The 14,392-nt window shown below is 34.1% G+C and overlaps 1 protein-coding gene across 3 annotated transcripts in view; it reads right to left on the bottom strand.

The window, feature by feature from the left end:
• Positions 1-1,271: 1,271 nt before the first annotated feature.
• Positions 1,272-14,392, bottom strand: part of SCAF11 (SR-related CTD associated factor 11) — an 89,438-nt gene continuing 76,317 nt past the window's right edge. For 2 of the 3 annotated variants that reach the window (XM_043446252.1, XM_043446254.1), the window contains 9 exons: positions 13,553-13,611; positions 13,284-13,390; positions 12,258-12,359; positions 10,480-10,586; positions 7,120-9,810; positions 6,067-6,410; positions 4,821-5,039; positions 4,352-4,471; positions 1,272-4,083 (listed from right to left, as the gene is read on the bottom strand). In XM_043446252.1, the coding sequence (XP_043302187.1) occupies positions 3,937-4,083; positions 4,352-4,471; positions 4,821-5,039; positions 6,067-6,410; positions 7,120-9,810; positions 10,480-10,586; positions 12,258-12,359; positions 13,284-13,390; positions 13,553-13,611 (3,896 nt within the window). In that variant the 3' untranslated portion in view covers positions 1,272-3,936. The remainder of the gene's footprint in view (positions 4,084-4,351; positions 4,472-4,820; positions 5,040-6,066; positions 6,411-7,119; positions 9,811-10,479; positions 10,587-12,257; positions 12,360-13,283; positions 13,391-13,552; positions 13,612-14,392) is intronic. The other variant, XM_043446253.1, reaches the window with a different exon arrangement.

Consider the following 14,392-nt stretch of genomic DNA (forward strand, 5'->3'; position numbering starts at 1 on the left):
AAAACTGGTATGATTAAACCTGGTAATATGTGAAGAATCCAGTAATTCCTGGCACATAATAGGTGTGCACAGTTTAATGAATATGTTCATTAAGACCCTGAAAATGAGCAATCTTACATGCTATCACAGTATCAAAGTAGGAACTAAAAGTAAACTAGAAGCTCAGTGAGGGACTATAAATTAGTACACTCTTCTCAGAGAGCAACATGGCATCATCTATCCAAATTAAAAATGTGTATCCTGAGATTCAAAGTAATCTTGTAACACAAACAGATTCAGAGATAAAGTCAGTGTTCATTAAAACACTGCTTTTAATAAAACTCCAAAATGTAACTTAAGATGTCCATCAACAGAGGAACACGACATAGCCCTTATAAACTAGAATATGGACATCAGAATACGTCTTCAATTTATTAAGGGGTATAAAAATACAGAACAGTTTACAGACTATTATGCATGTGCTAGGGGAAAAGATTTGTGAAACCTATTTTCCTAGAGCCTTAAAAAGTGTTCTTATAAATGCTTTGGAGAATCTGGGAAAAATAACTTTCTGATGATTCTTTCTGCAGAGAACAATCAACTTAGGAAAACAATGGATTTTAAACTAAATGTAACTTAAGAAATTATACTTTGTGTATACAATTACATCTTAAAATTTTTTACAGGGAAATAAAAACTCTTCTAGGAATCAGTCCACAGAAAATAATCTGAAATGGGCATTATCTGTGTATAAGGAGGCTTACATTAGTGTAACTTATATCTTACTAATTTCATTATTTAGTAAAAACAGCTTAGTACCCAATATTGGAGGACTGGTTCCAGTAATGGTGTATCTGTGTAAGTGATACTATATGGATATTAAGAACCATGCTGCACAATAATTTTTATTAAAATGGAAAATTCTCAATATATCAAGTGAAAAGGATGTTACAACAGTTATGTGCAATTTGATCAGTGTTAATAGTTGTTACCTTTAAATGGTAGGATTAGGGGCTATTTTTCTTACTTTTCCCCTCTTCAGATTGCTTTTTAATTTAGTAAAAGCATTTCTAATTTCCTACAATGATTATATAATTACAAAAAAATGCTATTATAATACATGCTTATAGCTAACTTCAAGCTTTCTTTACAACCTGGACATTTATGGAACTATGATGCTAGTCCAGCTACTTTGGTGCAAATCCAAGAAATACTGCAACCCGTCTGAAAAGTTAAAATGAAGTGTAAGTCATCATTTCCCAGGAATCTTAATAAAACATTAAAGACACTACTGTGTTTATCAAAAGAATTTATTAGAAAATATTACATACTACATATCTGTTTAAAGAGTATTGTTTCAGTAGACAGCACTCCATCCTCATACTACAAACAATGTCTCATGGACCAAGGAGCAACCACTGTGCTTCTGAAGCTACATCTTTTGGATGGAACATTTAGGCAGTACATACCGTGGCCATTTAAAGGAAGATAATGGAAAAACTGTCATTACCAGAGGGGAAAACAATCCAAATTTTTGGAATGTTAAAATAACAAGTAACTAATTTTAGTCTCAAAATTCTAGGCATCACTATCGCCTAAAACATCAGTCAATGTGACTAATAAGTTAGAGGGACCAAGGTTTCAAAGATCAAGTTAATACTGAATCTTCATATATAACGAGAAATCTGCAACCCCACAAAATGTTTTTAAGTTTGTACACATGCAACTTAATGTAAATTTCTGATAAAAGAATGGGGAATGTTAAAAAGCAATGTATTCTTTTTAACATAAAGCATGCACTTTCTAATACATTCTTAAATATTTCAGAGTTGACTCTAGTCCAGTGATATTCTTATTTCAAGTGCAGTCTAACCAGTACCCCCATCAGATACAGAGTACATGTCTGTTATTCAAAAATTGTGTGTTAAGAATTCAATTAACTCATGGTACTGCTACCAAAGATACGAGACTTTAACTCTTGACCACATCATTTATTTTTTTCAAAACTTTTAAACATGTTTGCACAAGCTAAATGGTATAAAGCAAATTTTAAACTGTCATCCAACTCCCAAATCTCACTGAAAGACGACGTAGGAAAAATATGTTGTGTGATTAGTCAACTTAGGCAATTTGCTACAAAATATTCTAAGTGTGAACTAGCTTTAATCCAAAATCAAAAGTTCACAGAACTGTTTTTTAGAAACAAAAAGTTCTAAAACTTTATAGAGTCCAAAACCAAAACAAATGAGGTGTGTGTTGACAATTGAAACACTGTCTTAATATTTTATTAGAAGAAATATACTTCCAAAACTCTTGCCCCATCATAATCTTAACATAAACTTTAATTAAAAAATATATATAAATCAGTAGAACACCATATTACAAACACCCAGAAATGCAGAATAAAGATCAGAAACTGCTTGGAAGTATTTCTAACACTTTTTGGGATTATACTCATAATCAAATAAAGATTATGAAGTAGTACAATCACTGGGGCCAACATTTTAAAATTCGCCTATCGAAGCTAGCACCAGGAAAGTATTACACACATAAACTGAGAAACAGATAATCTTTACTTCAGAAAAGCACAGTCCTGGAGTATTGCTTTCACTATTTACCTAGCATAATGGTCAGCCTGTCTCACTGAGGCATATATCTATCTTTGCGCCATTAACATCTGATCTGAAATGCTTTCCAGTTATTTGGTATCTATTGAAAATTGTTACTGGAATGAAACAGTTTATCATGGAGTTAACCCATTTTTTCTTCCAAGATGCCAAATAAAATAATAAGGCTAGAACATTTTAAACTTACTTTTAATAAAAATTAATATATTCTAGTACTAAAAAAAAAAAAAAAAAAACTCAATCTCTAGCCCCTGAAAGCCTAAGACTCCATTATTTAATTCCTCTCCTTTTTCCAAAACACAGGTTTTAATGTCTAGAATTTTGTAAAATGGTTACCAAATTAACACTTTATTCAATGTAAAGCATTTGGAGATTTCCCAAGTGTAAGAAGAATTTCATTAGTGATTAACAGATGATCAACAACGTGAAAGCCCCTGAAGTGGATATCATGATTTTATTTTGCCTTAGACTCAAGGAAGGGAGGGTCACGACTTAAAAGCAATTCTCCAGTTGGCACAAGCAGTTTACCATTTCTGATGAGCAGAAGATATTATGGAAGAACGTAATTTTTACAAGGTCAACACTTTTTCCAAACAGGTCTTCTAAATTCAACAGAGCTGAGACTGCCAAAGTTGTAAATGTAGCAAATCAAACTGCTTCATCTCAATTGGGGAAAAGAAGGCACAAAAGAAAAACAAGCAGCATAACTTTTATTTGGTGATACAATAGGTGAACAGTGTTCTAAAATTCTGAACACTGAATTTTACTCATGATCATATCTTCTACCTAAGCAATTTATTCAGATGTGTGCTTTAAAAATACACATTAAGAACCCCGCAATTGGTATGTTCTGTTATTAGAAATATTCTTCATGGTAATACATTATTTATCTTTCTATAATTAGAGAGAAAAATCATAAGACCATTTTTTATTTTTAGCCTGACAGAATAAATGTATTATATATATCTCTTCCAAAACCAGTGCACTCTCAAGTTTCTAATTTATGCACTCCACTGTTCAAATAAAAAACCTGTACATCTTTCAGTATCCACAGTATAACCCAGTCCTAGTAAAAATGCATATTCCTTTAAACCCTTTACTTTCCCTTGAATTTTATTGGGGGGGGGGGCAGATGGAGAGGAGGAAAAGATATAGATACTGCGGTGCTGAACTATATTTATTTAGAACAAAACATTATATCCTACATTAAAAAAGATAATTTTATCAAAACCAAATTTCAATCACAGTTATGTATGATTTTCAGTTAAAGGTACATGTTGAAATTGCACTTTGCAGATATCTCGTCAGTGTCCGTTCTAGTGCTCCCCTTTCAGCACATGTTTTTATCAGCAGACATAGGTTCTTCTAGGGTTTTCTTTTGGCTTCCCTTCCGTGAATATTTGTATTTGTCTACATAGGCTTTAACCAGATTTGCCACTTTAGTAGAATTTACTTCTCCACTCTTACTATGACACACCTATAAAAAGAAGACGGAATTTTTTTTCATACTTAAAGGAATTAAAGGGAAAGTTCTTTGAAAAACAAATACCCCAGAGACATCATCAGACATTGTTACATGTTTTGTATCGCCTATAAGGTATGTATTTCATTTTCTCAAAAGGTAAAAAAGCTGATTAGTAAAAGCTACCTCTTACTATTTTAGTTAGATTTAATTAAGCATTTCTTTATTAAAATAGGAATGTTCAAAATAATATGTACGTAACTCCACTAAAGCTATAACTTACTTTATCTACTGCTTTCCGTACAATCTCTTTATATTCTTCCTTGGTGATATCTTTATTTTGATAAAATGGCTTAATGGCCAATTTTACCTCCTGTGCTGCTTTTTCTTGAATTTGCAGTTTCTAGTAAGAGGAAAATGTGTAATTATTATTTGCCAAATCACAAACTTTCAAAAAAATTATTTAAAAATATAAAATTGAAAACACTGCACATTTACAAGAAACTGTTCCAATATTAGCATCATAAATACAAAACAGTTATTTACTAACACAAATCAAACATTTCTAAAAATAAACAAGAAATACAGCCAATAATTCAATGGGCACCAACGTATGTAGAGAGAATTCTTTAAATTGGAATTTAAGACTATCAACAATAAATTCCCTTTACCACTTATACAACAGAAAACTGTTATTTTTTTATCATAATCATATGCAGAATTATGTAGATTGCTCTCAACTTTGAACTTGCCTTGTCTGTCTTCGAGCTATCTGCGCTGGCTTCCACTGTAACACTTACTTTGCTTTCTGCCAATTTTACAGCAGCATTAGAAGCTTTGCTGTGACTTGATGACGCAGTATTACCAGAACTTGGTCCCTGAACTGTTCCCATATTTCCTGGGGCTGCTGTCGGAGCAGGCAAGACTGGTGTACTCATGTTACTACTTACATGAGAAGCACTAGGAATACCCTGTTTTAAAGAGGTATCATCAGTTAATCAATTATTTGTACAAAATAAAAGACATTTAGTTACCTATTAGACATTAAAAAAAGAAAAAAATCAAGGCAATTTAATGCTTAAGTACTTAGGAGAAATGTGTATTTCAGGTAATTTTTATCTAAAGGACTGAAGAAAAATGAGTAACATTCTTAAACAGAATCCCATCACGTCATGATGACTTTTAAAATATATATGTATTGTAATGTTCTGACAGTAACACCAAAACCAACAAAAAGGAGAAAAGCAGCATTAATAACAGTATCTTTCCTGTAAGTATCTTTAAGGTAGGTACCCCACTTTAAAGATAGAGGAAAATAAGACAGTGAAGTCAAATGGCTTGCTGTGAGTTGACAGCAGAAAAAGACATAAGATCCCAAATTCCCACTTTCTGGCTCTTCCAACTATATCCTGCTGCCAGGAACCTATTGAATTTCTGAGATATAGACATGAAACAATAAAGCAACACAACCATTACAAGTTTTTATTCAAATTTACTATATGCCCAAGAGGCACTTCTTTCTTTTTAGCATGACAAATTCCTGAAAATGAAACACATACGGTAATGCACAATGAACAACTTTATCTGGTGTCAGTCTGAGCAAGGCAACACAAGCTTTATCACAGTACCCAATCACAGCAAGTTCCCACCCCCTAAAGTCCAATAAAATAGGGACATTTTTTCAAGTGTCCATCACATGACTCTAGTTTGCCTCATAATTTGGTTTTCTTAAACTAACCAAAAAACTTGTTTGGAAATCAGCACCAGCAAACATGTAGCTTAGATTTGATAACATGTATTCAATTCATTTTCTTATTTGGTACTGGGAGGTTGGGAAAGGACAGTGAAAGAGGGGTTATAAAGATTTACCATAAGTCTAATCAAATAAGCCACTGTATATGGATATCCAGCAAGAAGCCCTTCCTTGAACATCCATCCCTAATAGCTAGAAGTTCACAATGGCGAACGTTAACTACACTTGAGTGGCTGAAAACATACCTGCACCTGCTTTCCATCCGGCTGTGCAGCCATGTAGCTGACTTGCTGGGATGGCGGGGGAGGGGGCGGGGGCGGCGGCAGTCCCTGAGATACACCGCTAGGAGCCGCCACCTGCACGAGAGGTACTCCCGTGTGCAGATGCAAGGGCAGCTGAGGATGAATGCTGAACGGACTGCGCTGGATGTTCATCAAAGGAGCAGGAACACCCACGGGATATGGAAACATGTTCACAGGCTGGTGTGCACTCATGTGCTGCTGCATTGCATTCATCTGTGGCTGCATCATGTTTATAGGTAGCTGAGAACCATCACCTTGTTGGTTTGTTTGGTCTTTCAGGTTAGACTCTATCAAAAGAAAAAGACTTATGAAAAAATCATATTACAAATTTCCTTAGAGAAACAAAGAGCCACTGGTACACTGTAAAACTAAATATCAATTAACCTAAACCTATCCAATTATTCAGTTTAATTCTGTCATTCCCAAATAATGTGGGATGACTTTCTAACTGAAATAAACATTCAACTAAAATTATCTTTAAGAATGACTTCACATCATAACATTGGGCAGCACAAGCAAAGAATCAGCAGCTCAAGAAACTTACTAGTTAAATAATCATAAATTTTAATTACTAACTTAGAAGGTCAATCACTTTTTAAATCTTCAACAGCTATTTTCTTACAAAAAGTCAAGTCAATGTCCTTAAGAAAAGTCAAGGAAGGATACATCTTTTTCAGCTGAGCGACTTATTAAACAACAATCAAAAAAATTCAAGTGCACACATCCAATATAAATGAAATAGAATTTAAATCCTGCATAGAATTACTTCAAATCCTTCCACTGTAGCAAATTATATATAAAATATTTAGGTCTTTGGCAAGGTTGGGGGCAGGCATGGGGTGAAAAAATAGATACTGAAGTGTTTATTACATAATATAAAGTGAGGTTCAATTTAGCATAAAACTATAAACAGAGATCACTTCAATTCATACAAATTAGGTGTTAAATTTATAATCTCTTCCTTCAAATAAAAGTGTTGGTAAATAAACATGTTACCCTGTTCAGCCGCCTCCTCGTCTTGCCTCATCCATCCAGGCTGTGGGCCTGAAGAGCTCCTCCCCCGTCTCGAGTAATAGTTCTGTACATCTGCCGGCAGAGTCTTTCTCACAGCCCAACTCGATGCAGACGTCCACCCCGACCTATCGGCTGGTGTATCAAAGGAGAACTCTTGCTCACTTTTCCGTTTATAGGGTTGCTGCTCCACAAATTTGAAAGTCTCATTCCCTGAACTATTTGAATTCCCTGAGAGGGGTTTTCGGTTTTGCCACCTGTTTTCATTTTGATCTGTATAGGCAAAACCACCTCTATGGTTACCTCTACCACGGTTACCTCTACCACGGTTAGACATCCAAGCTGAACTAAAGTTTTTATTCCAAGAATTCCCTGAATTCTCATTTCTATTTTCTTCCCAATGAGAATCTTTTAACTTTTCTGGATTTCTGGTCCTCGGATCAGGCCCAGAATTTATTTTTTCTGTTACCCAAGTGGGACAGTCATTTCTATGTTTGTCAGAAGAATTTGAATCATCAGCATCTGGACTGTCATTTTTTTCTTTTCTCGTATTTTCATTCTGTTTCTCTGAGTCACTCTTTCTGTATCGATCATTCCCTCGTGGACATCTCCAACCATCGTTTGCCCATCTTTCTTTCCATCGAGGAGAGTAACTGTTCCTGTCATTTCTACCAAATGATGAACCCTTACATTTTGTTCTAGATCTTGATGGTGACCTTGACCGTGATCTGGATCGAGACCACCTTCTCATTCTCCTTTCTCTATCTCGGTCTCTTCTCGACCCATCTCTATCACTCTCTTTTTCTCTGCTCCGGGACCTGGATTTTTCTCTTGGGGAGGAATCTTTCACTTTGGACTGAGATCTTCTGTTCTCTCTTTTTGGGGAGAGTGACTCAGATCTTTTGCCTTCCTTAGCACTATCTCTTTTTGGAGACCGAGACTGAGATCTCCTCCTTTCTCTTGCACTATCCTTTTTGGGGGACTGAGAACGAGATTTTCTCCGTCCTCTAACAGATTCTTTCTTAGGAGATGGTGATCGAGACTTCCTGCTATCTTTTCCAGTTTCTCTTTTGGGAGACGGAGACTGAGACCGCTTCTTTTCCCGGGCAGTGTCTTTGTTGGGAGACCAAGTTGTAGATGGAGAGTGAAATCTAGATCTTCTCGTACGAGGCTTTTTGGCTTTATCTGTCACATCTACTGGGTTTTCAGATGGTTGAGATACAGTTTCAACCTTTTCATTTGCAGGATCAGAAGATGACATAGTCTTTTGGGAACTGTGCTCCACAGAATTTTCATTTACTTGTTTAGCATCAGCATTTACAGATGGTTCGATTTCGGATTCATTTTGGTCACTGCAAAATGAATCACATTCCATAGGTATCATTTCGTTATTATCCTCACTAAAATGCTTCTGAATCAGTCCAACGTGTGTTTTAGGCAATTCTGTAGATCTGGGATGTTCAACCAAAGATTCAGTCTTTTCTTCTAAAGATTTGTCCAATTTGGTGTTAAGATTTTTTTTTAATAAACTATTTTCAGAGTCTTGAATACTATTGAGAGTTTCATTCCCTGAAGTATCACATGTTGCAATTATTTCTGCATCTTCATTTTCAACATGCCCAAGCAAATGAACCTCTAAACTCTCAATAGATTTTCTGTCCACTGCTTGTATAACTCCACCCTCAGAAGATTCTAATTTGGGACTGTCAATAAGCTGTTCTGTTTTTACTGTAGAATCTCTACGATCAATAATATTTACTATAGAACTCTCCATAACTTTTTCTTCATTAACTATTGACTCCACATTCTCAGGTAACTCACCTAAGCTTGATGCGGGTTGGTACACTTCCATTTCAGATCCTGAACATGTAAGAGAATCATTTGGAGCATGATCTATACATATATCTGCTTTTATTTCTGATTCTGAAGGTTCAGCTATTGGGTCTTGATTTTCCAATGGATCACTTCCTTTTTCGGAAGTACTTGCAGAAATCTCACTTTCCAGACATAAAACATTAACTTCTATACCTGTATTCTCAACTTCTTGAATTTCCTCCTCCCCTCCAAATAACACAGGAGGATCTTGGGTACCAGACTCAGAATGTAAAGTTTCTACTCTTTCCTCTGTATCATGGGTCTCAGCACATTCTTCACTCTCCTTTAATGGCTCACTGCAACTTCTTAAGCCATTAGCAGACTCATTTTCTACATTTATCTGCACAGTGTTAATACTTTCTACATCTGATTGGTGTTCTTTCTCTAACTCAGGTGGTATGTCAGGTTCTGCTACTTCTTCATCAACTGAATCACTGGAAGATGATTTTTCAGGGGTAGGCACAGAGCTTCGAAGTTTCTTTTTCAATAAGGGTAGTTTTCTTCCTCTTCTTACAGACTTCCGTTTTGGAGCCTGCCTTGTTTGCTTCTCTGACTCACCTGAGGAGGAAACACTTACAGATGGATTATTGTTATCTGGGGCATCACACCCAGAAATATTTGATACTGGGGATCTCTGAGACTGACTGACTGGGTCAGCTCTTGTGTTACGTGTAGATCTTCTTGTAGGTGTTGCTGCTGCAGGTTTTCGTCTTGATCCTCTGGTGTTTGAGGTACCAGAAGTTTGCTTCTTCTCTTCCCCTTCTTGAGTATGTGCTAATGCATAGCCTTTGCAAGAAGTACCTAATAGTATACAAAAAGGAAAAAGTAAGTATATGTTTCATCAAGTGATAAGAATTGACAGAATAAGCTATATTTTATTTTAAAATATGAATAAAATAGACATCTATAACAGAGTAAAACAAAATATACTTGTGAATCAAATTATTAATAAATGCATAGCTACTAACATCAGAGTAATACCAATTTTTGAAAGCTACTGAAATGAGTTATCCCAAGATTTGAATCCATGTGGGCAATGCTATAGTGAATAAAACAAAAGAAAATTTTTGGTCTGTTAATTGCCATTTGCTTTATGAATCACTATTACCTAGGCAAAAGCAGGACACAACAGCTATCCACAAACAGTAAAGACTCGAACTATTTGTTCACAATTCATGGGAGGTATTACTTCTAAAAACCAGTGGTTTGAACCCTGAACCTCTAAACAGAAAGGAAACTTCTAATCAGTTCCTCAAAGACACGAAGTTGTAATTTCTTAAAGTAAAAGGACTTTCTAGTTGCAACAATTTTAAAGTCAAGTCACTGTACAAATATTTATAGAAATATCTAGGACTCATTATCCATACCTTATTTTACAGCATTTCTAAGTCATCAAAACTTATACTTTTCATGAGACTGAAAGAGGCTTAGTAATTTTTTCTTAACTAGAAAGAAATTCAAAAACTTTACCAAAATTTTCTAAAGATATGGTACTTGTTGGAAGAATAGTTCTTGGCAACACAGAAGAGATGAGAGGAAGGACTTCTATTTCAATATTGCAGGGTATAAAACTAATTCTGAAAATTTAAAACAAAATAAAGACATTTTTGTTTAAATAATAAAACCAGCAATTTAAAAGTATTAATTTTCCAAATAAGCTAGAAATATTAAAATATAGGTGCTTAAATTATTTTTTGCCAAACAACTAAAAATGTAAATTCAAGGTTACTCATAGTAACCAAGATGGCTACCAACTGGCTACAAAAAATAAAAATATAAAAAACCTTCTATTCTAAAAGCATGCTTTTTCAATAAATTAATAGCAAAGTGTTATCAAGGGCAATTTAATATATAGTAGTTGATTCTCATTTAAATAAGTTAATGCAATTATTTTATCAAGAATTTTAACTTTTTTTCACTACTTTAACCAACTTGGATAATAAAATGTAGATAAATAAAATACACAAATGAAATGTACAGATTTTAAGTGCATAGTGTGATGACTTTTGGCCAATGTATAAATATACCTGTATAACCACTACCCCAAACAAGAAATAGAACATTTCCAGCATCCACAGCATTCCCCATCCTATGTCCAGGCAACCAAAAAGATAATTGAGCTCAGTTAATCGGATCAGGTTTTAAAGAAATTAGCAAGATCAAAGGGGAATCAGTCCATAAATAAACAAAAATGTAAAAAAACTGAAAGGAAAGCTACATCACTTGAATTTTGAATTTTTTGTTAGATTTATGTTTTTATGGCATATATCAAGGCCAAAAATATCAAAATACATTTTTAAAAAGGAAAAAAGAACCACAACTGATTTCTATTGCTATGGTATAATTCCTCAATCTGAGGACGATGGTTCTTCAAAGTTCCCAGGATCCCTCTGGACCTGCAAGACCCCAGTTACTGCAGTCATACCAAGTCCTCTCAGCTTGTTCCTACTCTGACTCATATTTGTTCAGTCAGGTCTCCTAACAAAAGACTATTTCATCCAGTCTAAGGTGAGATTCTGGAGGATGAAAGAAACTTGAAAAACAATGTGCATCTTGCACATAAAAAATATACAGCTCTAAGGGAAAATTTCATATTTTACATATCTGGACTTTGTCTGATTTTACTTATTTATATTCCACTGTTACTCCTAGAGAATGAAGGCCCTATGCAGAACTCCATTACAGTGACATATAAAAGTTATAGGAATGAATATAAAACTCTGGCAAGGAACTTAATCTTTACGTAGGAGCTTGACTTAAGTACATATCATGTACCTAGCAAGCAATGTGCTAATATTTTCAGGGCTTACACTAAAAGAGAAAAGGCTGGGCTATATAGAGAGTCATGAATGCCAGGGCAAAGTAGGGACTTGATCAAGCAGTTGTTTAGAATAACAGTTTGGAGATGGAAGTGTCATAACAAAAGCAATGCTTCAGCTAACAGCACACAGGGAAGACTGGAATAGAGGAAAAGATAACAGAATGCTATTACTAATAATGAACCTTGTTGTTTAGGTATTCTCCCTGTTAAAGAAATCAAATATTTACATTATTAAACAAACAAATACAATATTCTTTATTTTTCAAGGGGTTCCTTAAATAGAGACCTTTCATTAGGCATCTGAAACACCAAGATTTAATTAAACAAACTTTCTTAGAAATATAACTTTTGAATATCTCTGCATATAAGATATTACTATCTTATGCACACATTAGCATTTAAACATTTTAGTAAACAATTTTTTTACCTTCCAATTCCAGGTAATGTATCAGGAAACCATGACAATTCCAGTTCCTGTCTCTTCTGCCTAATCAAAGCACTGACTTCATTGATTTCTATAAATTCTGTACTAAAAGATAAATTTTAGATCCTCATCAGAATTCCAAAATTTTAAGTTCAGAATAATAACTGGGTTATATCATGAATAACAAATTTTAATACCCAGCATTACAAGTCACATTAAAAAAAAAGAAACTTTTTCTATCTAAACACTTTTCAAAATGGACCCATTCCTAAAGTAACTTAAATTTTTATATTACAAATAAAAATGGAACTAATCTGACTTGTGACCACTTTTAAAAAGTCAATTCAGATTAATATTATTAGTATTGAAAAAAAGAAGTAATACTATTTCTTTCCCATGAACCAAAGCTGCAAACAGCAGTTCAAGCTGAAAATTCTAGATGCAATAGTTTGCCATCTAAAACTACGCATAAGACAAAGGAAGAAAATAAAGGAAGCATGGTTATTTTTAAAACCCAAACTAGGCAGAGTTCAGTTTTTTAAAAGGCTACTCAACTGTAATTGTTTTCTTTGGTACCTTGCCAATCTTTAAAGTTAAATCACAATCTTAATCTGTCTTGTTTATTCAACCAGCTCCATTATTTTTAAACCTCAACTTAATCTTCAAATTCCACAAATATCTACACAGCATCTATCATACAGTCACAATGGATTAAAAAATGACTGGGTCTACTCTTAAAGGGTACCCCCATAATTTAACAACTTAACAACTAGCCTACTTCTCTATCGGATACAAACCTTGTGTACAACTTAATTTATTATTAAGGAAAAGGAAGCCCACTAACAGTCACTGAATAATAGACGGTCACAAAATAAGGCTCTCTTTATTTGCCAAAAGAAACAAAAACAAAAAACAACATGGGCTTTCATAATGTTGTTGAGCCAAGTTTAAATTTCTAGCAAAAGTTAACTGCAATAAATAAAACAGCAAATATAAAAATAGCATAAATTAAAAGTAAAAAGTACTAACCAGTAAGCCGTATAGGCAAGAGAAGACTCTCCAGTGTGACTGGGAGAAAAGACATCGGAGAAAAAACTCCTGAAGCACTGATTCGTACATGGATTTGATCCTCGAGGCTAGAAAAGTAAGATGAGGTTTTGGTGAAACAGCAAATAAAACCACTTCCATAATAGGTAGGACATAGTTAAATATTTTGATGTACCCGAGGGACCAGAGTTGTCTACCAAACAACCATAAATTGTTATTATCTAAGAAAAATATTTTTTATTTCAACAAACCTTATTTGTCTTTATTATTGAATTTTTCTTTCCTCCCATTTCATTGTATTTAGAGTTTCCTGTACAAAGACACAAAAAGATTTTGCCTTAATTTTTATTTTAAAAGGTTTTAAACCAGTACTGATACTGGCATATTGACAAGAGAAGGTTAAAATATGTATAAAAATTGAATTTAAAATAATAGTACTTGCATTTATATAATTTTTCCAAATGCTAGTTTTATCTTATTAAGCCACAGACAAAAGGAAAATATAAGAGGCCACAATACAGAAAACTAGAGAACCATGTAAAATTGCTATGCTTAGGGCACTAAGCACCAAAATTTTAGTCAATATGTTCTGGCACTTATGTGCAAACTTAAACTGTCTTGAAATATTAAGCATATAAAAGAAATAAAATTATTTAATATCAGTAATACACTTAATATGTCCTTTCCAGTTACGACCTAAACAACAGGTACTATTAACTCACCTCAAGTAGGAGTTGACCAAGGGAACTGAAACCATCAGCCTTGTCAACCATAAAGTACCATTTAATCACCAACTTCAATACGTACCCTCACCATCCTCCTCCAATCGTACGGAATTAGGAAAAGTAGAATTCTTGATTAAAACAGCTTTCTGCTATAGCAACGTTTTTGGTTGTATTGCTGACAACTTATTTTTTGGTTTTACATGTCCATTTCTATGGATACATTCTCCCAGGTTAAGAAAGATAAAGTACAAATAGCTCTTGCTAACCACAAAAACTGTTAAAGATTACTGCTCTTGGTTTTTCTTTGCCATCAAGTCTGTCTTATTAGTCATCTCCACCTATGAATACACTTGTCTGCAATAAACT

The sequence above is a fragment of the Cervus canadensis genome, chromosome 25 (genome assembly GCF_019320065.1).
Source record: "Cervus canadensis isolate Bull #8, Minnesota chromosome 25, ASM1932006v1, whole genome shotgun sequence".
In the NCBI taxonomy this organism is placed as follows: domain Eukaryota; kingdom Metazoa; phylum Chordata; class Mammalia; order Artiodactyla; family Cervidae; genus Cervus; species Cervus canadensis.